A 27109-nucleotide genomic window follows, 5' to 3' on the forward strand; every position below is an offset into this window, starting at 1 on the left:
CCTCAGAGAATATGGGATGTTCTCCACAGGTGAGTCCACACTGCTTCACAGAGATCCCTGAAGCCCTTGTACTGCTGGTAAGAGAAAATAAAAACCTGCACTTCAGCACCACCTACTGGAAAACAAAAGAAAGACCTCCACTAATCAACCTGCTGAACAGTGGTGTGTGAAATACTTAAAAAAAAAATTTTCATTTTCACAAATGCTTAGACAGAGAAATAACTCATCAAACACAATGAATAAACAAAGTAACAAGGGAATTCAGAAAGAAAATAAACCTCCATAAAATAAACTTAAAAATATGGAAGACTGATTAAAATGAAAGAATTCAAGATTGCAGTTCTGAAAAAAAAACCCACAAGATACAAGAAAGCTCAGAAAAGCAATTCAGTTAGCTCAGTAGTAAAAAAACAAAAAACAAAATTAGTACTGCACCAAAGTGATTGAAACTATAAAAAAAGAACAACTCAATAAGTGAGATGAAGAATAAACTAGCAAGCCTAGGAAATAGAGCAGACCAGTGGAGGAAAGAATTAGTGATATTAAGGATAGAAATCTACAAATGACTTAAAAAAATTGTGATAAAAAAAAATGAATCTATGAGAGCTATCTGACTCCATTAGAAAGAGCAATACAAGAATAATGGATATACCAGAAGAAGAAGAGAGAGAAGGGAACACAGAGCCTAGTTAAACAAATGATCCACAAGAACTTCCCAAATCTATGGAAAGAGTTGGATCTTCAAATCCAAGAAGCTACCAGAAAACTTAATTATCAAAACTGCAAAAGACTTTCCCTAAGGCATATTATATTAAAACTATCAAAAATTAATGACAATGAAGGAATTCTCAAGGCAGCCAAGGAAAAGGAAATGGTTACCTATAAAGGAAATCCCATCAAAATATCATCAGATTTTTCAAAAGAAACCCTACAGGCTAGATGAGAGCAAAATCAAATATTCAAATTATTGAAAGAGGTCATCAGCCAAGAATAACATACAGCAAAGTTGTCCTTTATATATGAAGGAGACACAAAGCTTTTCCAGAGATACAGAAGCTGAGAGAATTTACCACCACAAGACCTGCATTACAAGAAATGTGGAAAGGCGTTCTTCTACCTGAAATAAAAAGGAGGAAACAAAACTATGAGTAAGATGACTAATATATAGAAGCAGGAAACTGCAACACTTGTTCAGAATAAGGTACTAAATACTTAAATATAACATAAACGTTAAAGGAGGTAAAAGCATTTAAAAAAAAAAAAAAGAGAATAGCTACTGCAATTTGGAAATGGGTCTTGCATCTGTGGAATCCTTTGTCTTGTGATGGCATGTTGTGGAATGCTGTTACCCTTTGCACCATTTCTCGGCTCCTGACCCTAGGCTCAGCTTTGGTGTGTGCCAGCTACCCAGGCCGATTGTGGTTTGTCCCGTGGGAGGTTGCCCCCTACCCTTCAGTGCTATCATGTCTGGTGGGGCCACTGTGAGCACCAGACTGTGGAGGCTCCTATCTGTCCTTCCCTCCACCCTCTGTCCCATCTCCCCTGTTTGCTGCCATTCACCCACCTTCTAATGTCTCCATGCACAGATCACTGAGATGTGTTTGTGTGCTGAGCAGGATCCTTTGTTGAATCATAGCTGTCTAACTTGTAACTTCAAGGGGAGAGCCCTGGAGGTTCCCTCCTGCCACCTTGCTCTTGTCATCCAATCAGTCTGTCACTTCTTGTAAAACTTTTTACTACGTTCAGTTTCTTACTAAAAGTTGGCTATGGAGATTCAGGAATAAAGAAAAAACTAACATTACAAATATAGAAAAATGAGTAGTAATTATAAGGTCCATTCCCACCCTCCTAAAATTCTTAATGTCCTCATTTGTTTGCTATTTATAAACATTGTTCAGTCGCTTCAACAGTGTAAATAAGTAAGTCCCTCCCACCCTCCACAGTGGACAGGAACTGAGCATGCTGTGGAGCTGATGACAAATAAGTAAGCATTGTATCTGCCCTCAAGGGAGCTTCTAGTTCAGAAAGAGAGACAGGGCAGATAAAACTTAATTACAAGAAGCTCGCTAAACCTCTCAGAGGTGATGTTGGTAACACTGTGGTTTGTACTCTTGCCTGTTTCCAGAGTGTCTGCACGTGTTGCCGTATTTGATATTTTGACATGCCTGTAATTTAAATACATGTTGTTCCACTTCACAGATGAAGAAAGAAAGCATAGGTAAATTGTAAGTGAATTCAGCATTGACACTGCATACAAGATCTCAGAGAAGTACACAGGAGCTGAGTCATGGATAGGCCTTCAGGGCTACACTGGAAATCTTAGTTTTTTATATTACACACATGGAGAGCCATTAGATGGCTTATATATTCATGTAAGCTATTTAGGAAATAACCAAAAAGGAAAACTCAAATACTCTGAAATCCTATGTGTGAAGATAAAGTTTCACATTGTGAGCTTAGCATTTTGTGACCACCCTCTAGGTCTTCCCTTTATGTGCAAGGTCTTCTGTGTCCTTGGACCTGACTGGTTCCCTGAAAATAATCACATGTCACAGCATTACAGGTCTCACCCTTGTAAGTGCACTTTTATAAAGTAGAGCTCCATTTTATTCCATAAAAATGGCAAAGTTGTTAGAAAATAAATGAAAACAAATGTAAACCTTACAAAGCATTAAGTATATTAATGAAATAAACATATGAAAACTATATTGTCAGTGTTCCTTTAGATGTGTTTTTCATTTTATTGTAATTTTTTTGCACATTTTATTACATCTGAAGCATCATGGTGTTTCCTGGTTATCTCCACTTATTCAACGCATTCAATAAACATTTACTGAAAAAAAATTAAACATTTACTGAGCATCTTCTATTTTGTTAGATCCTATGCTAGGTGCCAGTGTGTCTCCTTCATAAAGCCAGTGCAGGGGTCAGCAAACTGCAGTCTTCTGCCTGTTTTGTTTGTCTTACAAGCTAAGTATGGTTTTTACAGTTTTAAATAATTTTTAAAAATCAAAAGAAAAATATTTTGTGACATAAAAGTTACATGAAATTCAAATTTCAGTGTCCATAAATAGTTATTGGAATAGAGACACTTATGAGCAGTTGCAACAGAGACTGTAGAGCCTACAAGCTGGTCATACTTACCTACAGCCCTTGACAGAAAAGAGTTGACTGACTCCAGCACTGGTGAAAACAAATCACATTCTTCACTGCTTGAAGGATGTTTAAACTATACTGAAATTTAGCATTGTCTCACAAAGTTCCCTTGCCATTAAGATGAGAACTAGATGAATGCCCTGGAAATGACTGGCCATGGATAATTTCCATAAAATGAGCTTTTTTTTTTTTTTGGTATTTTTCTGAAGTTGAAAACGGGGAGGCAGTCAGACAGACTCCCGCATGCGCCCGACCGGGATCCATCCGGCATGCCCACCAGGGGGCGATGCTCTGCCCATCTGGGGCGTTGCTCTGTTGCAACCAGAGCCATTCTAGCACCTAAGACAGAGGTCATGGAGCCACCTCAGCGCCGGGCCAACTTTGCTCCAATGGAGCCTCAGCTGCTGGAGGGGAAGAGAGAGACAGAGAGGAAGGAGAGGGGGAGGGGTGGAGAAGCAGATGGGCGCTTCTCCTGTGTGCCCTGGCTGGGAATCAAACCCAGGACTCCTGCACGCCAGGCTGACGCTCTACCACTGAGCCAACCGGCCAGGGCCATAATGAGCTCTTAATTATTCCCCTGCCTTCCCGTTTTAATAATATCATGATTACTGTGCTGCCGAGAATGGAATGCTAACAATTCTACAACATCGGCAGAAACAATTGTGCCTATTTTCTTATTGATTGCAGGGATCAGCCCCACATAAATCAAAGTTTGGTATTAACTGAAAGAGCTGTGTTTTAAAGAGGGGAAGCACATATACAAGTTGAGATTCTCACACTTATACACATGTCTATACTTGTGAGATAGCTTTATTTTAAAATCATAAAATAAAAATGGGTTTTCTGGGACATACGATTTTTTTAACCAACCTGCTTTACTTATTTGATAACAGAATATTTTCCTACATCTTTATTCATTACACACATCCACATGTATTTTAACCATACATCATTGTATAATGTGAATTTACTGTATAAGTCTATTGTTAGCCATTTATCTTAGTTTTCTACATTATTCTTTGCTATAATAAATAATATCAATATATCTTTGTTATGATTTCTTTCAGATAAACTTCTAAAAGTGAAATAGCCATGTTTAAAGAGCATATACAATGTAAAGGCTTTTTGAGAGACTGTCCTCTTAAAAGGTTATATAATTTATAATCCCACCAGAAGTAAGACAGCACCTATCTCCCCACGGACTTTCAACACCAGCTATTTCTTTTTTAAAAACATTCCTGTTAGCTCAGCAGGCAAACAACGCTGATGTGTAGTTTAATGTTCATTTCTTTAATTACTAGTGAAGATCTTTTCATGTGTTTTGGTCTAGTGTTTGACATTTCCGTTTTTCTATTAAGGTAGTTTGCTTTCTCATATTGATTTTTAAAGAGTACTATTTTATTGGAAATATTTTTTCTTTAGTCTGTTTGCTTATTATGTTTGTGTTTTTGAACATCTACAAAATATTAATATATCTGTAGATGTTCATATCTGTAACATATTACCTATTTCTCAAAAGTGGGTACTACCAGTAATTTAACAGACACATACAGCAAATAGAAGAGGTGGGATTTGAAGCAAGTCCCATTTAAACCCAGAGTGTATACACTCTCAGTTACTACACCAGCGGTGATCATAATGTGGTCCCCAGATAGCAGCACTACAACACCTAGGAACTTGTTAAAAAAGCAAATTTTCGAATCTCAGCCCCGACCTACCCAGTAGGTCTGAGACATTTTGAGGACAGCTTAAACCCTCTGGGTGATGCTTAAGCGTGAGAGCCATTGCCTACTCTATCCCTTCTCCTAGATTTCTAGCGTAAGCAACTGCAATGGATAAAATAAGATATAAAAAAAACTAAGTAAGGAAATGGCAGCCACTAGGAAATGGTAGGACAATGCGGAGTCATAAACCACTCTTGCTGTCCCTAGGCATCTGTCCTGAATATCTTCACTTCCACTCACAACCCATTCTAGGAGAGCTGAACTCCATGGATTGTACTAGGGATGAATCTCTTCCTCATTCCTAAAGAATGGCATCCAACTCTCTAGTTTCACTTCCCCCGTAAGTCCTGAACTGCTGCCGCTCTGGGCCGGGGCCAACACCAGACCCCTGGCACCATCCTAGGTCCACAGCTCCCACCTAGCCTGCGGATCCGCGCTATGCCTTGCCGTCATCCCCACGCGCCCTCTTTCTATCCCCACCTCCCCAGCCACGCCCCGCGGCGCTAGGCTCTGACGTATTTACCACGCGCCCTCCCGCCCCTCGGTTGTTCAAGCTCCGCGCGCGGCCAGGTCTTTTATCCTACGGTCCGGAACCCGCGACCCCTCTCTGTAGCTTTCCCGTCATGTTCCCGGCGGTCTCCTCTCCGCGGACCCCGGGGCCTGGAACCCGAAGGGCCCCACTGGGCGGAGTCGGGCCGGGCTCCACGCCGCGGACAGCAAGTAGGAAGAGTCTGGCCCTAGGGTCAGCGGTCAGCTCCCCGGTGCTCTTCTCTCCCGTCGGCCTGCGCAGCTCGCTCAGCTCGCGGTGAGTGATCGTCCCCGGTTGGTTTGGTGACTCACAGGCTTACGGGATTCGGCAGGTCTGATAGGTTGGTGTTTCCAGAAGACGCCGGAATCTGAGGCAGAGGAGGCAAATGCCAAGGTGTTGGGAAAATAGACTTTCGCTACCCTTGCGGGCATTTCAGCATCACTTTAATTCATTAACTGTCTTCACTTTGCACTTTCCATGGAATTACCTTTGTACGGAGGTGAAGATCAAACTGGATTTGAATCAGTGGTTACCTCCCTCCCTCTTACTACCCCGGTGATCTGGTGTAAGTTACTCATGGCTCTTCTGTGAAATGGCAATAATAGTATCTGCCCTGAGCCTGCTTCACTAAGGTCAAAGGAGTCAGTATGAAATGCCACGACACATATATAAAGCGGTGGTGGGAATGGGAAGAGACAGAATAAAAGGCGTACTTTATTTAATATATTTTTTAAAAATTTCTTCTTACCTTCTGATGATCATTTAAAGAAAAACTTTGTGGTAATACTCTATCGGTAAACAAACTCGTGACCACTCTGTATTTGCATCTTTTCTGTAACCCACATATGATAACCTTTAAACTGGTAACTGTACATTATTTTTTTGAATGTTAAAATGAAGGTGAGAAGAAAATATAGTTTCCACTGCTGTATCCGCTGCATTGAAGACCAGATAACAGCAAATGCTCATGACTCATTTCATTTCTCACTTGATTATACAGATCTGATAGATCCTTATAATTCTAGTGGACAAGAGGTTAAAGATAATCTAATACAAAGCTTGTAAAACATTTTTGACCATAGCATGTGATAAACTCTTATTTTATATTCTATTTTGTTTTCAAAAATGTTAATGGAGACTCAGAATTACCCACAATTTGAAAAACACTGATCTAGTCCAACCTTCTTATTTCACAGCTAAGAAAGCAAAGTTATAGATTGTTAACTTAATGGTGCATGCATCTAAAAACTAGAGTTTAAGAGTCTGAGGCCAAGTTTTTCTAAATCCTGTCAGTCTTTTAAAATGAAAAGTCATTTAATTACACTGAATACAGGAGGAATTTTCTTTTCACTGTTCCATTTCATATTTCTTATTTATCAAAGTTCTTTGTTGGGAAAATACAGACACAAAAATTAGGATAACGGAAAATTTAAGTTATGGTGAATAATGGGGTCTCTGTTTTTTTAGAGGAACACCTACACGAATGTTACCACATCACTCCATAACTGAGGCTATGAACTATGATGTGAAAACGTTTGGATCGTCTCTTCCTGTTAAAGTAATGGAAGCCTTAACATTGACTGAAGGTGGGTGTCATTTTCCATTTGCCTCTATTAGCAATTCAAATGAAGCCTGGTTCTAGCAGGTATATTCACATTTGTGCTTTCTCTGATATACCTCTACCTAAATAGGGAGAAAGAGGTAATCTATTTAGTTTTTCACTGTCATTAAGAAATATAGGCCCTGGCCAGTTGGCTCAGCGGTAGAGCATTAATTAGACCAGTGTGTGGAAGTCCCAGGTTCGATTCCTGGTCAGGGCACATAGAAGCAACCATCTGCTTCTCCTCCACCCTTCCCCCTTTCCTTTCTCTCGATCTCTCTCTTCCCCTCCTGCAGCCAAGGCTCCAATGGAGCAAAAGTTGGCCTGGGTGCTGAGGATGGTTCCATGGCCTCCATCTGCCTCAGGCGCTAGAATGGCTCCAGTTGCAACAGAGCAGCTGCCCAAATGGGCAGAGCATCGCCCCCTAGTGGGCTTGCTGGGTGGATCCTGGTCAGGCGCATGCGGGAGTCTGTCTGCCTCCCCGCTTCTCACTTTGGAAAAATACAAAAAACAAAAAAAAATATGTAAGTTAGAAAAGCAGAATGAGTTCACACTGGCACAAATTAAATCTTTAATGGCTGTAAGTACTGTGTATGCAAAACTCAGTCCAATTTCAAAAGTTGATCGAGTATATAAAATTGAGCTTTGAAATAAAACCCCAAAAACTAGAGCCTTGTGTTACTGGGTTTAAGAAAGCAGTAAAACCAAGTCTTACATTCATTTCTGGGTCCTATGCAGTTTCACAGAGACTCTTTGTGTAAATTCATGCTCTTATGTGGTGTACCTTTGGAAGAATCTGTTGGCAGAGAAGTAGAGTGGGCATTTGCAAGATGTAGTCAACACAAGCTTCAGAAAGGCTACATTAGGATGAGGGTCTGGATGACTGGATGAGCAAAGTTAAGAGCATCCTCAGTGATCTGCCTAAGCCATTTTTATTAAGAATTCAATTCTAGATCTTTGTAATTTTCTGGAATGTTATTTTGCAAACTGTGGGTAATTGAAATCAGTTTAGTGGTTTATAAACAGCATTTTTTAATAAAATGAAATAAAATTGCAGAATATCAGAGTACATCTTATAACATATTAAGTAACTTTTGTTTTATTTAAATCATGTGTGAATGTATTTCATACTATAATATAAAATGTATTTCATACTGTGAATGACAGAAAAATTTAAAGTGCTCCATTCTAGAAGGAGGAGTATTTCTTGTCAACTTGAACTTGAACGTCTGGACTGGAAGTCCTTGGGAGCTTTAGGTACAGTTGTCCACAGATAGCTACAATTCTCCTGACCCCTACATGCATTGTTTATATATACATATCACATGTATTTTCCCCTCTAACAATATATATTGTATATATCATATGTTAAAATAGTTTAACATATTCGTGCGTCAGGTAATGTTACAAATAGTACAAGAGTCTCTAGAAACGAGGATGTGTGAACTTGAGGAACTCTTCCCCACATGAAAACCTGCCGAGGGCTCACCAGTATATATAGTGCTTTCAGGAAAAAACAAAAACACTACTGAGCAGATATTTCACTTCAGCCAAAAGCACACTTAGCCTGGGCATAATTTGATATTTTAGCTTGTGTGTTATTGATTCCTCCTCTCCACTCCAAGTGAGAATGGGGCGGGGAAGCAGACAGACAGACTCCCGAATGTGCCGAATCGGGATCCACCTGGCATCTCACCAGGGGGCAATGCTCTGCCCATCTGGGGTGTTGCTCTTCCGCAATTGGAGCCATTCTAGCGCCTGAGGTGGAGGCCATGGAGCCATCCTCAGCACCAGGACCAACTGCTCCAATGGAGCCTTGGCTGCGGGAGGGGACGAGAGAGATCGAGAGAAAGGAGATGGGGAAGGGTGGAGAAGCAGATGGGCGCTTCTCCTGTGTACCCTGGCCGGGAATTAAACCTGGGACTTCCACAAGCTGGCCCAATGCTCTACTGCTGAGCCAACCGGCCAGGGTATTGATTCCTTTTATTTTGCCTCTTTACCCTGCCTTTCAGCCATGAGTAAAGGTCAGATTAAATTTCCAGGACTGTTAACATGTTTATGGAGGTTTATCTCCAGTGCTTAAGAAAGCATATGCTAATTTCATTTTTGCCACTTAATACAGAATGTAACCCTTTATGTCTCTATATAATGAAGTAATTAATCATACTTTCAGGGAGGTCTTATTTGAAAATCATGTTTTTTTTGAAGGAACATGATTTTTCCTTGAAATATTTTGTGTTTTTAATGAGATTTATTATTGTGTTGCTTTATGAAAATAAAGTTATGAATATTATTAAGTATTACAGAAAGAAAGATATCTGGTCATAACAAAAATTAAGAAACATTAAACCAAAGCACAATATATTTAGATGAATTTCTAAATTGTTAAATAGATCTCTTGTTTTGGATGGTAATAACTCTTAAATTATATTCAAGTGTATTTTTATTGTGAATTAATTTATTTTGTGATTGGTAATTTTTTTGGAGAAGAATGTGGCAATAAAGAAGATTTTGGTATAAGCAATTTTTATTTTTGTATAAGCAAATTTTAACAATTGCTTTTATTCCTACACTGTTAACTGTGTGCCTCATGTTTTTGTTTAGATGATGATCAGCTGTCTGTTCAAATAGATGAGGGTGGATGGGCTTGTCTGGTCTGCAAAGACAAACTTATTGTTTGGAAGATTTCTCTGGTACCTATTTCTAAGGTAATGTCTCTTTGGAGAGATAAAAAGAGTTAGCAGAGAGGGGAACCAATTGGTTCTTGATATTTACCCTATATTTTTAGAATTGTTGGAGGAAGTAATTTGAATTTACTCAAGCATTATGGATTGTACTTTCACAGTGATATGAAATAGTGAGCATGCACACACATTTGAATATTAGGAAGAAAGTTTCTCCCCTTTAATAGTTTTTGAACAAGGTTCATATTATTTGAAATCATTTAATAAAATTAGAGACATTGAAAAAAAAATTTTTTTAAGGTGAGAAGAGGGGAGACAGGCAGACTCTTGCATGCACCCCAACCAGAATCTACCTGTTAACTCCCTTCTGTGGCTGATGCTCAAGTACTGAGCTATTTTTAGCACCAAAGGTGATACGCTCCAGTAGAGCTATCCTCATTGCCCAGGGTCTCACTTGAGCCAATTGAGCCCCTGGCTGCAGGAGGGAAAGAGGGAGAGAAGGAGGAGAAGGAGGGGTGGAGAAACAGATAGTTACTTCTCCTGTGTGCCTTGACCAGGAATCGAACCTGGGACATCCACATGCGGGGCCAATGCTCTTATCACTGAGCCAACTGGCCAGGGCCACAGTTTGTTTATTTCTAAGAAGGTAGGACTGTGTTTTACTGAATCAACTGAATGATGCTTAATAAAATAGGAAAAAGTGATACCAATTTTACAACTGCTAGTTTAACTTTCAGTTGTCCATTTCTCACACAGAGGTTGTCAATTGTATGTTCATTTGTATGTCTAGTAACTTGGCCTGAGCAACCTCTTTTTCTGTCTGTTCCAGATCAGGCATGCTCTCTTGCATCACTTATATTATTTACCAGGCCATTGTTGTATTGGAACTCGGGTCTCCTGCTTACCTAATATTTCCTGTCTACTGGCCTCTATTGCTGCCTAGAAATTTGTGTTTGTAGTTAGAAGCATAGCTGAGGGAGAAGTCTTGGGGGGCATGATGAGATTGGACGAGGTGATATTCTTGGTCTGGTCTGGCTCTTAGATTTTCTGATTTCTATCTCTTATGAGCCTTTGTTTTAAAATTACTGAAACCCATGGTGAAAACTTGATCAAAAACTGAGAAGAAAGATTATTTGTAAAATTGTATTTCCAGCAATGAATCAAAATGTAAAATATGCAGAGAAAGGAAATAGTGAAGTCAGATGCATGTTAGAAACACTGGGTTTGATGTGAAAGGTGTTTTATCTGGCTTTGTCCTGCAGTTATCTGTTTGCAAAGAACTTCAGCTGCCGCCCAGTGACTTCCAGTGGAGGGCTGATTTGGTGGCTCTCTCTCACTCTTCCACCTCAGGGGAAATACATTCTACTCAGGTAGGTGACTTAAGTGCTTATTGAATAATTTATTTTCAAATAAGGTAATCTAAAGTTGGAAGGATAGTTTGTCCTAATTCTGAGACATACCTTTGTTGGAGTTAAGACACTGGTATTGGTAAAGAGACAAACACATAAGGCAGGGGACCAGAACAAACAGAAAACCACACAGAGGTGGCCCCTTGATCTCTGACAGAGGTGCAAGAGCAATTCAATGGAATAAGAATAGTCTTTTCAGTAAATGGTGTTGGGAACCATTGATCATCCTTATGCAAAAACATGAATTTTCTCCTAAACCTCATACTTTATACAAAGATTAACTGAAAATGGATCATAGACCTAAATGTAAAACGTAAAACTTTAAAACTTGTAGGAGAAAATCATTAAGACGTAGGATTAGAAGAGTTCCTGGAAATCACCAAAGAGCATGATTCATAAAGAGAAAAATGGATGACTTGAACTTCATCAGAATTAAAAACGTGGCCAAAGACACTAACAAGAAAATGAAGAGACAGGCTACAGACTGGGAGAAAATAATTGTAAATCAAATATCCAGCAAAAGACCTGTATCCAGAGCATAAAAAGAACTCTCTGAAGCTTAATAAGGAAACAATTTCATTTAAAAACAGCATAGGGCCTGAACAGTTACTAAAGAGGCTATAAGGATGTCAGATAAGCACATGAGGAGATGTTCACATCATTAGCTATTAGGGAAATGTAAATCAGAACAACAATGAAATACTGCTACACAGCAATTACATGGCTAAAATAAAAAGTACTGACACTACCAAGTGCTGATAAGGATGTGGAGCAGCTGGAACTCATACACTGCTGGTAGGAATTCAAAAATGGTACAGCCACTTGATTTTCACTGTGACCTAACAATCCATTCCTGGCTATTTGCCTTAGAGCAGTTAAACTTACATTCACACAAAAACAATACATAAATGTCATAGCAGCTTTATTTGTGATAGGCAAAGATGGAAACAACCCAAATGTCCTTTAGCAATTGAATGGATAAACAAACTGGTTCAACCATAGAATGGAATATTACACAGCAGTAAAAAGGAATGAGCTGTTGACACATGCAGTGATCTGGATGAATCTCAAATACATTATGCCAATGACATAAGTCAATGAGTGTCGAAGTTTAATTCTATGTATATTATTTCATTTGTTTAACATCCTGGGAAAGATGAGACTATAATGATGGAAACTGGTTGCCAGGGGTTAGGATAGAGAAGAGTGTGACTATAAAGAAATTGGTGTAGGGAATTTGGGGGCTCATGGAACTATTCTGTATTCTTATTGTGTGGTGGTAGTTAACGTGGTTCTATACATATAAGATAAATGTCTTTAATAAAGCTTTCATTCAGGATTAAACAGAAACATGAGTCTATACATGTGTTAAAATTCCTACAACTGTACAGCAAAAGAAAAAAAGTCAATTTTACTGGATGATAATTTTTAAAATATAAAATGGAATTTTTATTTTTCTTAATCAAATAGTAAATTGTCCCATTATTTTACTATCAGTTTCATCAGACTCCCAGTTATTGGGTCCTTTTTTTTTATTATAATTGCTGAGTGTTACAATCTTGTTTCCAGTCTGTTGCAGTCATGGTTGCCACCACAGAAGGGTCCATTCGCTACTGGCCAAGCCTTGCTGGTGAAGACACCTACACAGAGACTGTTGTAGATTTGGGAGGTGATAAGACTTGCAGTTTCCTAACAGCAGTGCAGGTGTGTTGATGGATGTTTTTTTATGTTTATTGGAAAGCTGTGATCTATGATGTGGTTTGGAAGTGGGATTTGAATGACTACAAATGCAGGGTTTTGAACAGATTATACAGGCCAGGGAGGGATCAGAACATCGAGAAGGATGTAAGGGGCCATGATTTGAATAGTTAGAAAAAGGATAGCCCTTCTCATAGGGCTCTGAAATATCAATACTGGATAGTATAGTAGGGAGTGGCATTATTTCTTTCAGGAACATTTTCCAGGAGGGACTTAGAACCTAGAACCTTAGACACTGTGAAGAATGGTTTGCTAATGTATACTCTACAGGTTTACCAAAGAAATAAAATCTGATGTTTGATTTGTTGAACCTACAACTTGGTGAACCTGTAATTTGAAAATCAGGGGGGAAAATGCAGTTAAAAAACTGCAACAAGTCTTTCTAGATTAAATTAGTAATAGTAAGTGAATGGACTCATAAGTAAATTATTTTAATAACATTGTTCCTTTTTTTTATTCATTTAGATTTGTTTTAAGGTATAGATGATTTTTCAGTGCATCAAAGCATTTTGTGTTAATTTTCTTTATATTAGTCTTAGATGCTTAACTGACCTAATTTCACAATATATGTCCCCAGGGAGGAAGTTTTATTCTGTCCTCATCCGGGAGCCAGCTGGTCCGGCTGACCCCTGAGAGTTCAGGGAAGATGCATCAGCGCATCCTGCCTCAAGGACAGGGCGTGCTTTCAGGAATTGGCAGGAAGGTTTCTTCTCTTTTGGGAATTTTATCTCCTAGCAGTGATCTCATAGTAAGTAGATAACTTTGTTTTATAAGTTTGTTTCTTAGTGAAATCAGTAAATTGGACGTTTCCTATGAAGTTGGTGTTGCCTCCATATGAACAGTAGTGCATGTGAAGTAAAACCTTTGATCTTTTCAATGAAACGTTTTTATTACGATAACCAAATGAGTTTCTGCTAACCCCCTCACATACCCTGGAATGTGAATATTCTTAAGGCACACAGATTACCGGTATCTTATGAGTGCATTCTTTAAATGAAAACTTATGTAAAAGTGCACGTGTTCAAGACTAATTTTGCTTTCTAGACTTAACCAAAAGTGTGTTCTCCACTCCCCTGACCTCAGCTCTCTGTGCAGCTGGGCGCCCTCGAGCTCCAGAATAGTGAAGGGAGGATGATGGCTGCCAACAGTTAAAGAGCGTTTGCTGTCTGTTAGGGGCTCCATATCTGTTATCATATGTAAATTTTATGGCGCCCTATAATATAAAGCACTTTCTCTCTAATTTGCCAATGAAAAGATGGCTTCAGAGACCAAGTAAATTGCCTAAGGTTGCAAACTAGTAGCAGAGTCATGCCTAGTCCTGTTTGAATTGAAAGGACATCTTACTGTGCTGTTCCCCTCTGATTTCAGCTTGCTGTGTTCCTCTGCTTCCTTGAAGAGTCTTGAACCTAACACTTGTCTGAAAGCAAACTGCTCATATTCTTCTCTGCTGCTGACTACACATTGACCTACAAAATTAATTTCTTTTTTTTTTTTTTTTTTTTTTTTTTACACAGAGAGAGAGTCAGAGAGAGAGATAGACAAGGACAGACAGGAACGGAGAGAGATGAGAAGCATCAACCATTTGTTTTTCGTTGGGACACCTTAGTTCATTGACTGCTTTCTCATCTGTGCCTTGACCAGGGGGCTACAGCAGACCGAGTGACCCCTTGCTCGAGCCAGTGACCTTGGGTCCAAGCTGGTGAGCTTTGCTCAAACCAGATAAGCCCGTGCTCAAGCTGGCGACCTCGGGGTCTTGAACCTGGGTTCTCCGCATTCCAGTTCGATGCTCTATCCACTGCACCACCACCTGATCAGGCTAATTTGTCTTTTGACCTGGCTGTTTCTTTTAATGGCACTGTCATTTTTTTCAGTGACCCAGGGATAAAACCTTGGTTTGGGGGGAGGGGGGTGTCTCTCCTTTTGTAGCATGTTAGTTATTTACCAAGTAGTCTGCGTTTGACTTCTGTCATATCTCATTTTCACCCCGATCTTTCTGCTTCCATTGTTCTGTCCTAATCTACACTTCTGGTCAATTACCCCTAAGTTCTTGGTGCCGGTCCAGTTTACTCACTGGTGGCTCTTCTAGACTATTAGTGTCCAGAGTCACAGTGCAGAATTGGACACAATTAAGAGTTTTCATTCAAAACACTCATATATAGGCAGTGTCCTTGGCAATTCCCCAGATCTGTCTCTTGTTTCAATAGTGTTTTGATAGAACAGACCCGAGAACACCCCTTTTTCCAGTCTCCGACCGCCCTCTAACCTCTTTACAGTTGTGATCTTCGGAAACACCTCAGCTCTCCTTGGTCTCCAAGGCCAGCCTTAATTAACTCCTTATTGCTGAACCATGAGCTCCCAGATTCGTCAGAATGATTTCACCCAAGTGGAGGTCCCATCAACCACCTATCACCCTGTGTCTGTGGGCTCCACACCTACCTCTCTCTGGGCTTCTGTTTCTACCGTGACAATCTGGAGGGCAGGAGCCGCTTCTTTCACAAGTTGGCTGAGAAGACGTGCGAGACCACCCAGTGTCTCTTTAAGGTGCAAAACCAGTGCGGTGTCTGCGTTCTCTTCCAGGAGGCGCAGAAGCCTTCCTAAGATGAACATGGACTAAAACTCGGGACGCCATGGAAGCCTCCATGCGCATGGAGAAGAACCTGGTCCAGGCCCTGTTGGGACTACGGCCCTGGGTTCTCCCCACACAGATCCTCAGCTCTGTGACTCCCTGGATAACCACTTTTCAGATGAGGAGGTGAAACTTATCAAGAAGACGGGCACCCACCTGATTCACCTCTAGGTTGGCCAGCCCCCAGAATGGGCCAGGCGAGTGTCTAATCAAAAGGCTCACCCTCAAGCATGACTATGAGCTTTTGGAGCCCAGAGACATTTGAGGGGCCTCTTGTATTCCCCTAGCGTCTGCCTTTTACCTCTCCCTGAAACCACTAGGCATCCTTTTAACCACCCAAGAGCCTTCTCCCATGCATTGGACCAAATGCAAACAGTAAAGTTTTTGTGACAAAAACAAAGTCATTCCTGTGTACCCAACTTAAAAAAAAAAAAATCTATACTTCATGAGCAAGCAGGAGCTTAAAAGGCAGATAAAATAGCCATATGTAAGTAACTACACCCATCCCTGCCACACTCATTTGCTTTGACAGCTCGGTGCTCAGAAGCCACTGGCCATCTCTCCCTTGCTTACTAGGTTTACAGACTCACATTCAGGACTCTGCTGCGTGTTCCCACTTTTTCATTTGAGCCTCATTTTTGCCTTTTTTCTAGTTATAGTCTACATTCCAGTCTACTAGTTCTCTGAAGACCCTTTACTTTCTCCTGCCTCCGAGCCCTGCTCTTGGTGGGCCTTCTGCCTGTGGAAGTCCTACCTTGCTTTCCAGGCCTGTTTCAGGATCAGTTCTTTCTTTGAACCCTAAATAAAGAGTTCTCCTAGGAATACTAATCAAATTATAAAATAGATGAAATTTGAATTTCAGAAATATAGTTTGTTGACGTTTAACTTAATCTACAAACTTCAGTTTTTCTTCTCTCCATACAGCTTTCAAGTGTCCTTTGGGATAGAGGAAGAGCAAGCTTTTATAGCCTGACAAGTTCAAACATCAATAAATGGGAACTAGATGAGTCTTCAGAAAAACAAGTATATAGTTGGGATATAAATCGAGCCCTGAAAGAAAACATTACTGATGCTATTTGGGTAAGGAACAATAATATTCATCTCTAATTCAGTTATGGTTGGATGGGAATACTTGTTCATTTAGTTGTTTTATTCATAACATTTTAATGTAGTATACAAACATATAATCTTTAGCCTTCAGATAAACAAACTGGGTATTCAATCTCTAGAAATATTGTAATTCACTGATTACCTTATAATTTTTAAAATGCACACACTATTCACTCAGTTACTGCATCACTGTTGATGAGGCACTTTAGTAGGTGCTGGGGATACAAAGGTGGAAGTAAATGATTCCTATACTTACATTATTGATATTTTCATATAGGGATCTGAAAGTAACTATGAAGCTATTAAAGAAGGGGTCAACATTCGGTATTTGGATTTGAAGCAAAACTGGTAAGCAGTTAATTTGTCATAAAGAATATAGGTGTTTGGAAAACTAAATGATGTTTATTATGAAATGCTGAGCAATCTTGCTGTATCTTCTTCTAATGCTAATTTTATACTATTATGCCTTACTAAGTGGTGCTAGTTTATTTAAGAGAGAGAGGCATCTCAGCCTCCAGCCATCTATCCTAGTTAGAGATGTGTCTTGTCTGCTCTCCCAACTAGATTCTCTTTCTCTGCTAAGAGTGGCCGTTCCCACTGCTGTGAGGCTCATACGTCATCTTTCTCCTCAGGCGGAGATGCTGGGCCCACTTCTCCAGCCCTCGTTCTGTTACTAAAGGAACCTTAGGAAGCTGTGTTTTTGGCTTTATTGAGTAAAGGAAGGACAGGCTGAGGTTTTCTCTTAGCAGGACAAGTTCATGCTCAACCATGGTATGTGCTCAGAGTGAATTTCCTCTTAGAAACAATGCTGTAAGTAGCCTGATAAAGCTAATTTATCCCACGTTATTCCTTAGCTTTAAACCCAAGGGTGATGCGGAACTTAACCATTTGTTGCATGGTCTCTGCGAGGAAGTTCATAATGATTGCAAATGTATGACTTGTAATCCTTTAAGACACAACTTACCAGAAGTTAATGGCTGTTTTTATTTGTTTTAGAGTAATTTACTTTAATGAAGCAAATCTACTGGGTTTTTGGAAGGATATTGCAGTTTATGTAATTCTTCTCTCTCAGGCTGTCAGGATCCTTCTCTATAGTTTCTGGAAATGTTCCAGAAACTATCAAAGGAGTACAAATAATTAGTATATATTTAATTTCCATAAGCACTTTAATTAAATACAAGTTTACCAGTTTTCATTATTTTTACTGGACTTTCAGAAGTTTAGAACTGCAGCTGGACACAGCTCACTGTGCACACAGGTGCGGACATTTTCACACCATATTCAGAATGGAGACATGGTTTGAGAACAGAGAAGAGAAACATGCTTAGGAATTGCTCTGTTGGGTCAGACCCAGGGCTGCTGTCCCCACTGTCATCATGCCAATAAGATTCTTGTGAGGCTGTGAGACTCAGCACTCCTTCTCCTTGACCTTCCTCCCCACCTTTACTCCAGGTTACCCAGTCATCACTCTCATGTCTCCAAGGTCAGCAACCCCTACAGGTGTCCTGCCTCTGAATGGTTTTCTGCTCTTGAAGAACAGCGTTTGTCTTCCTAATGCTTGTTGATACCCTTTGATCGGTTGTTCCTTTGGATCAGGCTTATATTTTCAGGGAACAGGCTTATACATTCTTCTACTAGATTATTACTTTAGATGTAAAGTTTAGATTTTTTTTTTTTTATTTATTTATTTTTTTAATTTTTCTGAAGCTGGAAACGGGGAGAGACAGACAGACTCCCGCATGCGCCCAACCGGGATCCACCCGGCACGCCCACCAGGGGCTACGCTCTGCCCACCAGGGGGCGATACTCTGCCCCTCCAGGGCGTCGCTCTGCTGCAACCAGAGCCACTCTAGCGCCTGGGGCAGAGGCCAAGGAGCCATTCCCAGCGCCCGGGCCATCTTTGCTCCAATGGAGCCTTGGCTGCGGGAGGGGAAGAGAGAGACAGAGAGGAAGGAGGGGGGGTGGAGAAGCAAATGGGCACTTCTCCTATGTGCCCTGGCCGGGAATCGAACCCGGGTCCCCCGCACGCCAGGCCGACGCTCTACCGCTGAGCCAACCGGCCAGGGCCAAGCTTAGATTTTTTTAAATCTTAAACGTATTACCTTATAGGTACTCACATAAAAATTTGTCAGATTTTACTGATTTTACAAAATTGTGATTTTCTTCCTATCATCCTTACCACCTAAAATAGTCTCATGTTTTTTAAACATGAAGAGTTTTTAATAAAGATGTAACATGTACATATAAGTTTTTGTGTGAACACCAGTTTCTATTTCTCTTGGATAAGTATCTAGGAGCGGAATTGCTGGGGTGGATGGTAAGTGAATGTTTAACTGTATAAGAAACTGCCAGGCTCTTTTCCAAAGAAACTGTAGCTGTTTCCTTTGCCTTGCTTAGTGATGGCCTCCTGGTTCTGGCAGCAGCGTGGCACCCAGCAGATATCCCATGCCTCGTCTATTATTCTCTGATAACAGTGGAAGATCATGGCTACCAAGTGTCGGATGCAGCAACTGTGGAAGTCACTCAGTATAATCCACCTTTTCAGGTAAGTTTTCTCTTTGTAAGTTAAATCCCAAAGTGATAACAACATACAGAGTTTTCTTTCCCTAAACATTGCCAGGTCAGACAGAGTCTTTGAGAGAATCATCAAGGATATATTTGGATATATTTTTAAATAGCTACATTTTAGACATTGCATTTTATTTGCCATCTCAGACTTGTTCCTTTGCTCAACCTTAGCTAAAGAGAAATGAGAGTCAGAGCAGCTGACAGCAAGCAGTTTGTTTCTTCTGATCAAGCTCTATGAAGAGATTCTCATGTCTCTGTTGTTGAGTAGAAAGAAAATACTGATGGTGGACTGCAGAGTGAAGAATAAGGAAGAAACCTGATAGAAATTGGGGTTTGATTTTAAGTTCTGTATATTACAGATAAATTCCCTTTCTGCTCAAAGTACAGTTATTTTTGTAGGCATTATATACTTATCAAAGTTCATGTAAATTGTCAAAACAATTTAAAGATCTCTAATATTAAGCTGCTTCATAGCAATTGGACATATTGTTTAGTAACTGCTGTTCTGAGGGAAAGCCATGACAGCTGTAAGTCCATTTCACTTAACCTTGTATAATACTAATTTTGTTACATCCTTATTATTTATTTATTTATTTTTGTATTTTTCTGAAGCTGGAAACGGGGAGAGACAGTCAGACTCCTGCATGCGCCCGACTGGGATCCACCCGGCACGCCCACCAGGGGGCGACGCTCTGCCCACCAGGGGATGCTCTGCCCCTCCGGGGCGTCGCTCTGTCGCGGCCAGAGCCACTCCAGCGCCTGGGGCAGAGGCCAAGGAGCCATCCCCAGCGCCTGGGCCATCTTTGCTCCAATGGAGCCTCGCTGCGGGAGGGGAAGAGAGAGACAGAGAGGAAGGAGAGGGGGAGGGGTGGAGAGGCAGATGGGCGCCTCTCCTGTGTGCCCTGGCCGGAAATCGAACCCAGGACTTCCGCACGCCAGGCTGATGCTCTACCACTGAGCCAACCAGCCAGGGCCTACATCCTTATTCTTAACATGACTTGTTAAACTGGATACTGTAAGGAAGTCTTCTGATTTGTTCTTTTATTTCAATAAACCGTAACATATATTCTGATTATGCAAGAAAAATATACCCAGTGTTAAAATTTTCAGACAGTGCAAATAGGTATAAAGAATACAGTTGCAGCCTGACCTGGTGGTGGCGCAATGGATAGAGCCTTGGACTGGGATGCGGAAGGACCCAGGTTCGAGACCCCAAGGTCGCCAGCTTGAGCGCGGGCTCATCTGGTTTGAGCAAAAGCCCACCAGCTTGAACCCAAGGTCACTGGCTCCAGCAAGGGATTACTTGGTCTGCTGAAGACCCGCAGTCAAGGCACATATGAGAAAGCTGTCAATGAACAACTAAGGTGTTGCAACATGCAACGAAAAACTAATAATTGATGCTTCTCATCTCTCTCCGTTCCTGTCTGTTTGTCCCTGTCTATCCCTCTCTCTGAAAAAAAAAAAAAAAAAAAGAATACAGTTGCAGTGCCCTGGCCAGTGGTGCAATAGGTAGAGTGCTGCCCCGAGTGCCAAGGTCACTGGCTCAAGCCTGAGATCACCCATCCTCAGGTCGCTGGTTTGAGCCCCAGTTAGGGCTCAACCCTGAAAACACCAGCTCAACAACCCTGAGGTTGCTGGTTCAAACCGTGGACAGGGCACACATGTGAAGCAGTCAGTGACGCAACTAAGTGGAACAACAAGGTGTTGCTTCTCTCTTTCTCTCTCTAAAAAGAAAAGAATACAGTTGGAGAAAAATAAAATTATTTGATCCCACTTTAATGTTTTATTTGTAAATAAATCGCTTCTTGAAAATAGTGATATCTTTTTTTTTTTTTTTAGAGAGGAGAGGGAGAGACAGATAGAGAGAGAGAGGAGAGACAGAGAGAGAGAAGGGGGGAGGAGCTGGAAGCATCAACTCCCATATGTGCCTTGACCAGGCAAGCCCAAGGTTTTGAACCAGCGACCTCAGCATTTCCAGGTCGATGCTTTATCCACTGCGCCACCACAGGTCAGGCCAAATAGTGATATCATTTTTAACATTTAATTTTATTTACAGTTGTCCTTTGAACAACGTGGGGGTAAGGGGTGCTGACCCCTCTCCCCCACAGATGAAGGTCTGCATATAATTTGACTTTCCAAAACCCGAACTGCTAGTAACCTACTGTTGACTGGAAGTCTTTCTGATAACAGTCAATTGACACGTGATTTTGTATATTACATGTATTATATACTGTATTCTTACAGTAAAGTAAGCTTCAAGAAAGAAAATTATAAGGGAAAATACATAGTACTGTAATGTATTAGTGTAGTAAATTTGTCATCTGTTTGCAAGATGAATTGTCTCTGTTAGTATGTACATCAATATTGTCTTATATGATACAAAACTAGGTGTTTTTATATATGTTGCTAACACTAGACATAAAAAAGATAACATGAAGATCGTATTTATTGGCAGGTGTAATGATTCACACATTGCTAACGAAGAAGCAGCAATATGATTGCTTTATGATAGCCTAGTGTCATCCATGTAATTGCTTCATGGTAGTAAGGAAATCTCTAAAAATTTTCTAATATTATTTATTGAAAAATTTGCATATAAGGGGACCCACACAGTTCAAACCTATGTTGTTCAAGGGTCAACTGTAATTAGGTCTTATTTCTGTTTCTGATTCTGATTTTATATATGAACAAATTAACTTGGTTTTCTTGTATCTGATATCTTGATAGTGAAGTAAGAACCAAAATGTTGATCAGGGATTATTTATTAAAAGTATTTACTAGTTCTAAAATAAGTAATATAAGGAATTAATCCTTTAATTGTTTTCCTCACATTTGTTAATAGGCTTCTAGTTAAAATGTTATGATCATGGAAATGTTTTCAAAATTTGCTAATTAGCACTGGGGAATTTTTTTTTTTTTTCATTTCCTGTTGCATCAGGTTTTAGAACTGTTTCTGTATATTTCTATATCGCTGTTTCCAAATCTGAAATCGTTTTTTTGGTGCATGCTTTAGTTTTTATGCAATTTTAATTTCTTTTTGTTACAGTTAATGGCATGCATTGGTTTTTAAATTGGAGTTAAAGGGCAGCGACTTTAATTGGATTGAACATAACCATAGGCAATTAATGTTTTAAAGACATCACTTTTACATAATTATAGTTGTTTTTAAATGTAAAAATTATTATATGTAAAAAACATCCTCTTATTTTGTGTTAAGATTGAATCATGCCTGACCTGTGGTGGCGCAGTGGATAAAGCATCAACCTGGAAATGCTGAGGTCGCCGGTTCAAAACCCTGGGCTTACCTGGTCAAGGCACATATGGGAGTTGATGCTTCCAGCTCCTCCCCCCTTCTCTCTCTCTGTTTCTCCCTCTCTCTCTCCTCTCCAAAAATGAATAAATAAAATTTAAAAAGAAAAAAAAAAAAAAAGATTGAATCATGGCTTCTTCGAGTAGGCATAAGTATAAGAATACTCCTGACACCTTCTGTTATATATGTGGCTGTTACACACTTCAACGTTAAAGGCGCAATATTTCATCATTTGTGACACGTGCATATATTGCCTATTTTCAAGTTCTCCTTGGCGATCAAGACGAGAATTGGGCTCCTCATATTGTGTGTCATAATTGTGAGGAAATACTTCATGACTGGACGAAAGGAAAACGCAAAGAAATGCCTTTTGGTATTCCCATGGTTTGGCATGAACCTAAGGACCACAGCAGTGACTGTTATTTCTGTCTGATCCATACAAAGGGCATCGGCAAGAAAAAACGGCATATGATCGCATATCCTAATATTCCTTCAGCAATACGACCTATCTCACACTCTGAGACACTCCCAGTTCCAGTTTTCAATGGTTTTATTTCTTCTAAGGACAAAGAAAGTGAACATGGTGATCAAGTGTATTTTGATAAGATGCATGAGGAAATGGATGTAGAATCTGAAGGGTCTTCTGATGCCAAGCAATTATTAACCCCTCAGCAGTTTAGCCAACCCGAATTGAATGACTTAGTAAGAGATTTGGGCCTATCAAAGAAAGCAGCTGAGTTATTACCCTCTAGACTTCAAGAAAAGAATGTACTTTATCGGTCAGCTAAAGTATCCCATTTCAGGAAGCATGAACAAATTTTTGTGGACTTTTTTTCTGAAGACAAACACTTTGTTTACTATCATGATATCAATAGTCTTCTCAGCCAGCTAGGTGTTACCACTTACAGTCCAACCGAATGGTGACTATTTCTTTACAGCTCTAAACGAAGTCTGAATGTGTTCTTTTACACAACGGTAATGTTTATGCAGTGGTTCCAATTGGTTATTCAACTCATCTGCGAGAAGATTATAATGACATAAAAATTGTCCTCGACTTTCTGAAGTATGAGGAGCATAACTGGATCATTTGTGTGAATCTTAAAATGGTAAATTTCCTGCTAGGACAACAGAGAGGTTTCACAAAGTATCCTTTCTGTGTTTGTGGGACAGCCAAGCTCAGGAGAAACACTGGACACAGAAGGAGTGGCCGAAACATGAAGCTCTGGAAGCAGGGATGCAAAATATTGTGAATGAAATTGTAGTTAATTGAGACAGGATCATTTTTCCCCCACTTCACATCAAACTTGGCTTAAAATGAAGCAGTTTGTTCAGGCTTTGAATAGAGAAAGTGAATGCTTTCAACATATTATTTCTGCTTTTCCTGCCATGTCTTTTGAGAAGATAAAAGTAGGTGTATTTGATGGACCTCAAATTCAAACCTTCATATGTGATGAAGAATTTGCCAGGAAGATGAATAAGGAGGAGAAAGCAGCATGGCAGTCTTTTGTGGCAGTTACAAAGAACTTCCTTGGCAACAAAAAAGCAGAAAACTATGAACTTCTGGTTCAAAGGATGCTGTTGGCTTTCCGTGACATTGGATATAACATGAGTGTTAAGATTCACTTCCTGAACAGTCACCTTGATAAGTTTCCTGAAAATCTTGGAGCTGTTAGTGAAGAGCAGACTACTGCTGAGCATCAGACGAGATTGTCCTCAACAAGTACACAAACGCAAGAACTACAAATGCAAATTTTTGCCTGAATAGAATTTAAATAAGCAGATTTTATGATTAAAATAAGTGTGTTAATATGTTCTATTTTGAAATTGTAGACAAATTCTGATGCAATCATATCTTTTAGTGTATTAGTGTATTTACTGCATTATATAAATTATTATATTTTCACAAAGATGATGTCCAAGAAGACATTCTACTTCATTATGTTAAACTAAATGTTGAAAATTTTACAATAAGATGAAAACGTAAAATCTTGAATTGCAAAAGAACTGTAGCTTACAGAGAAAAACTAATGTCAGATTCGAAATCAGCACACTTGAATTAGGTAAGAACAAGTGTTTTTGTGGGTGCAACAAAAATTTAATTCCCCAGTGTTATTTGCAGCTCAATTTCTCTAATTGATGGTTATTATAAACTTTTTCTGTCATATTTTGTAAGTCATCTATCTCATGGGTAATATTTATTATTATGAGATAGTGTTGTGTAAAAACGGGAATTATAAAATCATGCAAACAAGCATTTTTGTTTCAGTTCTCATTAAATGTAATTTTAAATTTAATTTTCAGTCTGAAGAGTTGATTATGTGTCGATTGATGCTCCCAGACTTTTTGAACCAGACTGCCTATCTGTACAATGAAAACGCTGTCTTTGTGTGCTCCACAGGAACGGGGAAGTTTTCCCTTCCTCAGGAGAAGATTATCTTTAATATACAAGGTATAGTAGCAGTGTTAGACAGCACGATTAGTGAACTCACTCATTCTTAGTACTGTTCTGTTTTTTTTCCCATAAGTGCTGCTTCAAACATAATACCTCCATGTGTTACTGAGACATTCAGTACCATACACTTACAGTAGCTGAAGTCACAAGCCTCCTGAAAAAGCAGAAGGGTACTAGAATTTCCAAACTGTCACATTTATGGGCAAAAAATATCATAGTAATGCTTTCTCCAGAAGAGACCAAGAAGGAAAAGACTAATACTAACAAGTACCGTAATGGCTTATTCCTAGTTAGTAAGAGTGACTTATTCTGAGTTGTTCTTTAAGTGTCTCCAGACCCCTGAACAGGAAGAATCTCAGGTGTTGGACTAGTTGGGGAGGGGGAGGGGCAGAGTCATCCAGTAGTGAACAAAAGCCAAACAAATGGTTCAACCAGGATAATTACCTTAAGGGGTTGAGCAGAGAGGACAGAATCCAGGTGAGGCAGCAGGATGGAACTTAGGTTTTCTAGTCCCAGTACAAGAGCCTTGACTAGGGGAGGGTAGAGTGGTATCAAGTGAGGCACCAAGCAAGCATAGACACCCCCCCCCCCCCCCCCCAGCCACTGGCTTACTCTGTAAGTCAAGGCAGAATTGGGCAAGATTATGAAAGCTGTTATTTTGAATTTTGTAGAATGACTAATTTTCATATTTTTGCTTACTATATTTGTTGTTGCTGTCTTGCAGGGCTGATTTTTATTGTCCTAAAGTTGAAGGGTATAGCATCTGCCACTTTGAGTAGCAATGGGTTCTCAACATTTGGTTGAGGATTAAAGAACTGAGCTCAAAGTAGGAGTAATATCGTAAAGGAAAAGAAAATGTTCTTAATTTATTGAGATGATTTTCTGCTCGGTGGTAGATTTTAGAACATATTTTTTTGTTCTGTATAATTGTGCATTTTTCTTTCTTTTAGGGGACAGTATTTTAGGAGCTGGCTCCTGTGGAGGGGTTCCTATCCTTTTCTCTAGAAACAGTGGGTTGGTGTCTATTACTTCAAGGGAAAATGTGTCCGTGTTAGCAGAGGACCTTGAGGATTCTTTAGCATCTTCAATTGCTGGACCAAGCAATGAGGTAATGTGGTTTTATATGATTTTTAAATTTTTATCAGATCGTTTCCTACAAATGTTTAAAAAGTCAGACAGTTTTAAAAGAGCCATGATGAAAACAGTAGGTATCTTATTTCTCTCATCCCCTTTGTCTTCTTTGCCAAAAGCAGCTACTTTTAAGTCTTGTAGCTGTTTCTTCTGGTATTTTTGTCTTTATTTATAAGTAATATGCATATATTGTTATATCCTAATTTACCAATTTTAGACGTCTGTCAATTTCCTAAAGAATTTGGGGTAACATGACTTTCTCTGCCTTTATCATCCCATGTATAAGTGACGTACAAAGAGTCTTTACAGTTCACTGAGTCCAGTAATATACTGATTACACTTCCTTCATTAGAGAACTTCATGTGATCCTTGGAGTGTGTAGGGGCTTATTTTATGTTTGCTTACTAAACTGGCTTATTCTCCCCACACCCTTCAGAGCTTTCTAGATGTCTATCAGCAATCTTCCCCACAGTTAGATCTGTAGGAACTTGGTATATATTTTCCCCTCCCTGTCCTTGGCCTCAGACCCTCATTGGGACCTGTCCCTGCACACAGACTGAGGTCGGCCTTGTCTCCCCTCCACTCTGTCATTTGCCATTCCTTCTTCTGGTTTCTGTCTTCATGCATTGTGGGTCAAGTTACAGAGGTTTGGGTGGTTGTGCTTTTTTTTCTTTTGGTCTGATTTTTGAGAGGGAGAGTGGGGTAAAAACCATAAATTTTATTTTTCTGTCATCTTGAAACCTTGAAAACTCATCTATAAGATTTTTATCATTCATTTATAGGAGTTGGGAATAATTTTCATTTGAATAGTATATGAAAGATATAGACTATTTCTGTAATTCAAAATTAAAGTTATTTGGTACAGTTTCAACAAAAAACTTCTAAAATTCTTCTGTAATCGTGGATTTTGCAATATTCTGATTCTTGAAGCTGCCTTACACTATTCCATTTCTTTAAAATTCTTCAGATTCGCCTGACCAGGTGATGGCGCAGTGGATAGAGCGTCAGACTGGGATGTAGAGGACCCAGGTTCAAGAGCCCAGGGTCTCCAG

At 39.7% G+C, this 27109-nt stretch overlaps 1 protein-coding gene and 1 long non-coding RNA gene across 3 annotated transcripts in view; one reads left to right on the top strand and one right to left on the bottom strand.

Moving 5' to 3' along the window:
- LOC136308019 (uncharacterized) overlaps positions 1 to 27109 on the bottom strand; it is a 172941-nt gene that overhangs the window by 60344 nt on the left and 85488 nt on the right. The window lies entirely within an intron of this gene.
- NUP133 (nucleoporin 133) overlaps positions 5415 to 27109 on the top strand; it is a 61085-nt gene continuing 39390 nt past the window's right edge. For both annotated transcript variants that reach the window (XR_010726020.1, XM_066234926.1), the window contains exons 1-11: positions 5415 to 5685; positions 6877 to 6995; positions 9614 to 9717; positions 10956 to 11063; positions 12672 to 12806; positions 13438 to 13608; positions 16411 to 16566; positions 16874 to 16944; positions 18994 to 19141; positions 24776 to 24923; positions 25877 to 26034. Coding sequence is in view for 1 of the 2 variants with exons in the window: in XM_066234926.1 (XP_066091023.1) it covers positions 5504 to 5685; positions 6877 to 6995; positions 9614 to 9717; positions 10956 to 11063; positions 12672 to 12806; positions 13438 to 13608; positions 16411 to 16566; positions 16874 to 16944; positions 18994 to 19141; positions 24776 to 24923; positions 25877 to 26034 (1500 nt within the window). In the remaining variant the exon portion in view is untranslated. The remainder of the gene's footprint in view (positions 5686 to 6876; positions 6996 to 9613; positions 9718 to 10955; positions 11064 to 12671; positions 12807 to 13437; positions 13609 to 16410; positions 16567 to 16873; positions 16945 to 18993; positions 19142 to 24775; positions 24924 to 25876; positions 26035 to 27109) is intronic.

This window comes from Saccopteryx bilineata, chromosome 1 (genome assembly GCF_036850765.1).
Source record: "Saccopteryx bilineata isolate mSacBil1 chromosome 1, mSacBil1_pri_phased_curated, whole genome shotgun sequence".
Classification (NCBI taxonomy): Eukaryota; Metazoa; Chordata; class Mammalia; order Chiroptera; family Emballonuridae; genus Saccopteryx; species Saccopteryx bilineata.